The following is an 8335-nucleotide window of genomic DNA, read 5'->3' on the forward strand; positions in this document are numbered from 1 at the left end:
TTGTTAAAATTTTAAAACAAAGATGTCTATTGTCCAAGATAAAAAAACAAAAAAACAAAAACAAAACCCTTTAAAATTTCGCAAATCTGATAAGTTTTTTAATAAGCATATGCTGAAAGGCATTTAAACAAAATTAAGTGTTGGAGTTTGTATCATTAAAGTTTTTACACCAATATTTTCCCTTTTACTTCAAATTAATATAGGTTACAAATATTGGTTATCGGCCTCCTTGACTTCTAATAAATGGTATCGGCCCTGAAAAAACAATATCAGTCTCTCTTTAGTTTTGAGCGGTCATAAAAGTAAATGTAAACAGATCAAGTCGACCCTCAATTATTCTACATGTTCAACAATTAATCAGTGAAGATTAAGTTATTCTTTTTTCGCTACAAGGTAAAAAGTTTTAGTTTTGCTGTAATCTCTGATAGGAATGTACTATATATGAATGATAATGCATATTAGCTCAAATAGTATTATATTTGCATCTGAAAACAAATTTTATTGTTATTATTATTACTATTATCATTGAAGAGATTTAGCATCAATTCTGCTGCTCCTCCCTGATTAGCTATTACTCCGATTATGCTCTGCTGTTTTATAGGGGCCTTATCGGGACTCGCTAAATATGCTGCTGGTTGAAAGTGCAAATACACATACACACATTATAAAGTTCAATAGTGTTAACTTATGACCCAGGCTAATCAGACACTGTGGACAGTGGACACACTCTTCACACAGGAATAAACTGTTTCAGGTGGAAGCTTTAATGACAGAGCAAACTGATACAGGGACATCATTCTGCTGCAAGTGTCTTTGTGTGTTTTGATATTGCATCTTAGACTCACAGTGGAAAACAAAACAAGAAAAAAACGTGACTTGAGAAGTTACAGTCTCTCTGTGATGTCTGACCTTTATCTCAGTGTTTGGTTTATTCATTGCTTTTATGAACATAGAATTACTGTCAGGACTCAGTTTCTGGGACTGGACTGGACTGTCTTCTTTAACTCTGAGGCTCTACCTCCTAAGCTCAGTTTGTTTTCCTCACAGAGAAGCTGTGTCTTCAGTGGCCTTCATTGTCATCATCCTCCTGCTCCCGCCCTTCAGGTGCTGCTTCAGGTGTAACTGTGCCACAGTGATCCCAGTTTCAAACTGCAACCTGGTTCAGGTCTACGTGCTCACATGGAACTAATTTCAGTTTAATCACTTTGACCGATGGACATTTAATGGACAACGAAAAGAAAAAGTAAGATAAGAATCAGTGAAAAGACAGAAAGGAAGAGTAATACTCAGGGAAGAGGCAAGGAAGAGGACGGGGAAAGGGATGGGGAAGAGGACACAGAAGGAAAGACGATGACTCAGTCTTTCAGTTAACATGGGACATCTGGTCTGGACCTGAGACCATGATTCTTGGATTATGTTGTGTAGTGTCCCTTTAATACCTCTGACATAAGGCTCCATTCAGCCCAGTGACCCAACAACCCACAACTAAGTGCAGATACACAGAAAGATGAGGATATAGACAGTTTGTCTGTTCTTCCAAGTGAAAAACAGGTTTCTGCTGTTTCCAGGACACATTTGGAGGGTGATTCTGTAACACACACACACACACAGTTGCTGCTAACATCACACAAGAGACCGGACTCAGCTGACCCAAAAATAAAACGGGTCATGAGACAGACAATAACTTCCCTCAGCTCAGCTACAGCTCTGGATGGACTGTGGATTTATTGTATGTGCAAATTCTTGCAATAGGCAATTCAGGTGGAACAGGAATGGAGTCCAAGACACAGTTAATATGATGCTACACCTGGGCATTGGGGGGATTACTGGAGGTGGGGTGGGGGTGTATAAGCCATTTAACATTAGGAATGTACAGAGTGTGTGTTTTTGAAGATGTTGTTTGCCTGAATCAGTTTCATCTGGACCTGTTCAAAGGGACAGCAGCTGATCTCAGGTCAGTCCGAGTCCACACTGGACCTGAACTGGACTTTCATGGACAAACTGGAGAAACGATCACAGGAAATAAAGACATCTTCAACTCCCCTAAAATAACAGACATTCAGTTTTAACTGTTTCTATGTACAATAGAAGTATTTTCATATATTAATATTCTTCATCTTTCCTGCTTCACTTCCTGGTATTCACATCATTTCCATACGTGTGTCCTTTTTCTATTTATACAGTATTTTCAGTATTTACAGTATAAATTACTACAGTCTTGTGACAAAATAAATAACTTAAATACAATGGCCGTGGCTTCTGCAGTGCCTTCATCATGGAGATGATGAGGATGGACGGGATGGAGGTTGGAGACAGAGCCTGGTTGCCTCCTCATTAAATAACTTTTATTCCCACTGTGGAATGAGATGGAACAAGTAGAGTTCCTGCTGACCCACCAGGACTGTAAGATATCAGCTTCATTTCAACCGATGAGATATGAACGTAAGAGTAAAAAATATTTATTCCTGTTGTAGGACAGATACTAATAAAAGTTCAAATTTTGAATAAATTATAGGCCAAAAAGTATGTGAGTACCAGAACACTAGCAGTGAGTCCCTGGCTATACCTGAATCAGCCTTGGGGACATCCAGTGCTGGTGTTGGTTCAAAATCCAAAAAACACAAGCACATTGTTGTATAAAGGGCATCCACATACCTTTGGCAATATTGTGTATGTGGTTTTATCTTATCTTGATCTCCGTGTCAGAGAATGTGATTAATCTGGTGACACCAAGTTTCTTAAGTATTTCTTGACAAAACATGTTGGTCATGAGCAGCATGGTCCGGGTGGGATGCATTATACTGCAGTTGTAGTTTGGTACAATTTTACTTTTAAATGTTTTTTTTTTTTTTTTTTTTAAATAATGAATGCAGAGGATGATTGATAGAGAGGAGGACGAAGAACAGGTAAGGGATGAGTGCAAAGCTTCTCCTCCAGCTATACGACAGTTCCACTTGGAGAGTTTCCATTCTGTGCTGTCAAGTTCTGGAGGACAAACAAAGGAGGACATACGTTAGACACTAAGGATGATGGGTTGTTAGGGTAATCCTCCTCTCTAATTGTGGAGAGGGTAGGAGAGAAGGAGGAAGGGGACTGGAGAGGAGAGGAAAGGGGGACATACCGCTTTTCCTGGCCTGGCCCAAGTGCAGATCAGCCCCTCCTGGCAGGCGGTAATGATGCAGTCGTCCATGAAAACCAGGACTGTAAGCCTCTCGTGTGCAATCTTCTTACATACCAGTGGCTCCAGCAGCGGCACCTCGTGCATGCGTGGGCACAGGGTGGTGCCCAGGACCTTAGCAGCGTCCAGCCGGTTGCTCCTAGGTGCCACATTGATCTTGTCATTGCTCTTGCTGATATTTCCCAGGCTATGGTAGCGCTTGTGTTCCTTCTCCACCCCGCCACTCCCTCCTGACTTGTCCAACTTGCGTTCCTGAAGAGACAGAGTGGCGAAGCGGCCGATGCTGAAAGGGGTGCTGTTCCCTCCACCACTGCTCCCTCCCCCTCCCCCGCCTCCACCACCTCCCTCTGAGGAGCCCTGGCCCTTGCAGGTGTTGGCCACAGCAGGGTGGGGCAGAGAGTTGGAGCGGGAGAGAGAGCGGGGAAGTGGCAGAGGAAGAGTTGGTGGGTTAGATGATCCTGTGTTAGTATTGGGTGGGTGATGGTGCCCCTCTACCCCGCCACTTACCCCCACCCCTGAGGTGCTGTTCACCCCCCCGCTGCAAGAGTTGGCTAATGAGGGCCCAAAAGTGTTGGTGAAGGCACGGGACAACGGCAGGCGAGGGTATAGCACATCATCAGTCAGGTCCCACAGACAGAATTGAGTGTCCTGACCCACCGAGCCAAATCGGTACGTGACTGAAGTTGAGCCGCCACCTTTCGAGCTGTGTCGAGACAGACGTGACAGCGTGCTGCTGGTTCGAACCCGACCAAAGTGCATGGAATTGTTCGGTGTTCCCTGGTGGAGGTCCTCCTCACTGCCACTAAGCTCCATGGGCTCGTCATCTTCTAAAGAGGTCGTGAAAGGGTCAAATGCCACTACATTTACCCAGGATTTGTGGCCGTGGCCCCTTGCCACCACTCTGCTTTCTGCAAAAGACCAGACAGTGACCAGGTCATCCTCTCCACCTGTGGCCAGGTACTTCCCATCAGGGCTCCACGACACACACAGCAGGCCACCAAAGTAGCTCTTCATCACCCCTTGCAACTCCATGGAGTCAAAGTGGAAGACTCGCAGGCAGCCATCCTGTCCCACGCATGCCACATGCATGCCGTCTGGGGAGAAGGAAAACTCATTGAGGCCTCCCTCACCCACAGCCCATCGTAACAATGGGTTGCGTGGTGTCTTTGTCTTACAAGCATACACAGCAAAACCCTCTCCCTGCCGCAGTAGAGAGTATTGAGGGGCTGTGGTGCCGCAAGGGTGGTCCACATTGTAGAGGTAGAGGTGGCCACTGGCATGGGAGGCAAGGAACAGGTTTTCTGACTTTGGGAGCCACTTTAGACAAGTCACCTTGGATTTGTCTATCAACCTCTGGAAAACAAAGAGGAGATGGACATGGGGAGGGATGAGATTTAGCTATAATAGGAGAGAAGGAACAATAAAAGGACATGGATGGAAGGAGAGCAGATTCAGTTGATTTATTTAGATACTGTGTAAAATCACCAGATTTATGTATAAATGCATGATCTGCAAAACCTAAATATAAACTACAGAGAGAAACACATGAAGAGAAGTCATGGAAAATGAGAGACTGTGGGGTAAAGGAAAAAAATGGGAGAGTAAGAAGCAAGGAGGTAACAGTCTGCAGAAGTTCATGCATAGTGTAGTGTAGTGTAGTGTATCACAACATAGAAAATCCCAGGAAACCGAAAGAATCAGGTCAGAGGAAGCCGCAAACAAACTAAGGTAGCGATGGTCACTGCTCCAGCACAGTGGAAACTAATGTGTGCATACCAATTAGAGCAAATACCTCTTCGTTGAAGAGTTTACTGGTTTCCTTCTTGATGGGGTCCAGATACTGGACTTGTCCAGCAGAAAAGCCCACAATGAGAGCGACACTCTCTGCTTTGGCAGAGTACTGGTTGAAGTCGTGACATGTTGGCTGAGTCCCCTTGTAAATTCTCTTGTCTATTGGTTTGCTGAGGTCGACAGCCTGCAGACAGACACACAGGATAAACACAACAATGATGCACAACATTTGTTAAGCACAGCACATAACCACAAACTGAGCTTCAGGGACCAACAGACTCCTTAGAGACTCAGTCAAGTCTCCATTGAAACCACCACAACACAAGTGATTATCACACAACAGTGTCAAGCCAAGTGTTGTCACAGGATGATTTTTGTGTCCTTCCATAACTACAACAAAACAATGAGAGTTCACGCAAAGAAGGTTCAATTTCAAAGTGAAAGATTTCTACAAATGAATGTCAACAAAAATATTTAATGTAAAATAAGAGATTGCATTAATAATTAATAATCAATATTAATAATAAAGTTAGTTAAATTACCTGAGTGCAGTGAATGTGTCTGGAGTGAATGTAGTACAAAGACACGTGTCTTTAAGGTCCTGTCTCTGGTTCATTCGTATGCCTGGCTGCATTTACATAATAGAAAGAGCAGACTTCGAGCAGCTCATAGAAATTATTTTTGAAAAGTATTGGTCAGAAGATGGAAAAAGGTCATTGAACATCCCTTAGAGTTTGGTTAAATACATCAATAAGAATTTGAATGAAACCAGACAAGAAGACGACTAGAGAGCAAGACATGACTCTGAAAGAGTTCAAAGCTTCAGCAGCTGAGATTAATGAGAAACTGCAGGCAAACAGGTTTTTCACCTGTCACAGCTTGATTGGAGAGAAAGCCTCCGTTGAAATCTCATCAAATCTTAACTATAATTCACCCCAAACCCATGTAGGAAACTCCAAGGTCAACTGGAAGAAAGTTCTCTTTTCCAATGAGACAAAATTGAGCTTTTCAGACATTGGACTAGATGTGTTGGACATCGAACAATGTGATGAAATGGATTTATCTTCAGCAGGGAGAGAAAGTCAAGACGTACATGGTCTGTAAGATTTTGGGGATTTTTTTTTATTTTTTTTTATTGCATTGGTGGCAAGGAGCAGCCATGACATAAATAAATATGACCTTTTATTAATATGACATTTATACAAGTTAATGTATTTATTTATTTTGCACAAACAATATCACATAATTTTAAGCTTTGTGTTATACCTGCATGTGCCATCTTTAAGACAACAAGTATAATATTCTTAAGTTGCTGAATCAAAGACCAGACCCTAGACAAATAGAGAATTTGTCAACACACATTCAGCACTGTGATTGCAGCCAATGGGGCATCTTTTAAATACTGACCTGAGTATATATTTATGCACTCACTCGTTTTATATTATATACATATAAACAGTTGACATTTATTTGTGACAATCTATTATCTGTTTCACTCTGACATTCAGGATTTTTTTTGCAAATTCTTAACAAAAGGCTCCACGGCATGACAAAAGCAAATCCCTCACGGAAAGAACATTCATCACTCTCCCCCATTAATCAGGATGCAGTAAAACTTTAACTGATTGAGCTGTTAATGATTTTCTGATTTCACTAGTATATTGTTGGTGTAGACGATTCTGAAATAATGATTTTGATCATTGATTAGGTCTTGAAACAGGGAAAACTTGCTTGTCACATTGTCCAGACTGAAAGCTTTCCAGCTTCCTGTCAAATACATTGGCTCTGAGACAGACAAATCAATTCACTGACTAACATTCAGCCATGCTGGAGACACAGGGTGGATCCAACTCCTAACTTACCCTGTCAGCCTGTATGGGCTCAGGGCTAGGTAAGACCCAAAGAGGAAGCCTAATTTTAGTGCCGCTCTCCTCCTATTTCAACGTCTAAGAGCACGGAATCTGAGCAAATCATATCTGGAGGAGCGTGACGATCTTCAGTGTAATCAGTCCAGTGTGACCTGAGGACACACTTTAGTCTGTGCCAGAGGAGAGGAGAAGATGAGTGAATACGTTTGATTGATGATGTACAGTTAAAGTCTTTTTAAAAGGTCTCAGTTACACCGTTTCAGGCCTGCAGCTGAAGGATTTGGAGGGACAGGGCAAGGACAGGCTACCCCATCCCCTTTTCACATGCAGGAGTCAGAGCCTCGCCCAGCTGCTCCTGTCCCCCGTGTTGATGGCGGACCAAATTCCTGCACGTCCATCTCGGACAGTTACTGATCGAAGCGGTTCGAAGCTAACGGCGAGTCATTAGCATCCAGGCTAACGGGCTAAGCTAGGGTCCAGCCGGGAGGACTCACCTTCTTGATGTTGGTGTAGGTGTAAAAATACAGCTCCCTGCCAATGTTGAAACACACCCGCTCCGAATCCTCGCTTGGGTCCTCAGGCTGGAGCTTGACCATAGAGACCCGGACAGGCGGGAGGAAGCCTGCCGGGGAGGAGTTGGCTGCGGCATTTGAAGAAGAGGCGACGGCGGCAGCCCCGGGCCCCTGCAGCAGACCGACCCCTCCGCCAGGGATCGGACCGGGTCCAGGCCCAGGGCCCAGCGTTGTTCCAGCCGACGGCCCTCGGGCCAGCCCACCCCGCTGCTGGGAGTCGGACAGAGTGAGCAGCTTGTAGAAGCCCTCCCTGGTCCGGAACTGGGATTTAATCTCATTGATATCCTTCAGGGCGCCACCATCTCCGGCCATTTTCAGTCCAAACAAGCCGCACAGGAAACCTAGATTTTGACCTGGAAATAATTTCGCTGCAATAAAAACAACTAGAGCAGAAACAGAACAGGCGAATGTGAGCAGCAGCCAAGCTCAGCTAGGCCGACCAGCACCCCAGGTCCGCCCCGCTGCATTTTACACTTGAACCGGTGACCATACCGCTGCCACCTGGAAAATAAACCCAGAGAGAAAGCTCTTCTGAGCCGGCGTGAGCAACATCCTCCAGCCCGTCAGTACCTGCGGTCCTCCAGCTACCGGAAAGGACGTGCGGTGATGTCGCTGCCTCTCTGCTGGCCGGGCCCGGAAATGCACACTCCCACGTATGTATTGGGGTAAGTAGAGGACATCGGTCACCAGACAGCTCGCTTCATATACCCCTGATTTAACCTCCCACTAACCCCTCAGAGATCAGGCCCAGACGAAAATCTCTTTAAAACACAAATCTAGAAACAGCTCCACTGTCACTGGCCAATTACAAATAAATACATACATATATATTTTAAAAAAGTGAGAATTTTACAGATAATTTTAATAGATTTTATATCAAATTGAGTTGTTTTCCAATGTTGCTATGTTCATTCATTTGGTTTTCC

The 8335-nt window shown here is 44.2% G+C and overlaps 1 protein-coding gene across 2 annotated transcripts; it reads right to left on the bottom strand.

Annotated features, from left to right (window-relative positions):
* Positions 1–743: 743 nt before the first annotated feature.
* On the bottom strand, positions 744–8313 carry LOC115053612 (WD repeat-containing protein 20). 2 transcript variants are annotated; one of them, XM_029518453.1, is made up of 5 exons: positions 7613–8313; positions 7332–7459; positions 4971–5153; positions 3122–4531; positions 744–2985 (listed from the first exon to the last, which is right to left on the bottom strand). In XM_029518453.1, exons 1-5 carry the CDS (start codon positions 7719–7721, stop codon positions 2938–2940), a joined length of 1878 nt encoding a protein of 625 aa, XP_029374313.1. In that variant the 5' UTR covers positions 7722–8313; the 3' UTR covers positions 744–2937. The 2 variants fall into 2 exon arrangements, with proteins under 2 accessions (XP_029374313.1, XP_029374312.1); XM_029518452.1 differs by having other exon boundaries at positions 7332–8313.
* Between the last annotated feature and the right edge of the window lie 22 nt (positions 8314–8335).

Source organism: Echeneis naucrates, chromosome 13 (assembly GCF_900963305.1).
Source record: "Echeneis naucrates chromosome 13, fEcheNa1.1, whole genome shotgun sequence".
Taxonomy (NCBI): Eukaryota; Metazoa; Chordata; class Actinopteri; order Carangiformes; family Echeneidae; genus Echeneis; species Echeneis naucrates.

Excerpts from the sequence above, each read along its gene's own strand:
- LOC115053612 (XM_029518452.1), bottom strand. The coding sequence starts at position 7,721 with ATGGCCGGAGATGGTGGCGCCCTGAAGGATATCAATGAGATTAAATCC. Across the intron at positions 5,154-7,331 it reads CCTACACCAACATCAAGAAG|GCTGTCGACCTCAGCAAACC; the intron begins GTGAGTCCTCCC and ends GTCTGTCTGCAG. Across the intron at positions 2,986-3,121 it reads GGGCCAGGCCAGGAAAAGCG|AACTTGACAGCACAGAATGG; the intron begins GTATGTCCCCCT and ends TTTGTCCTCCAG.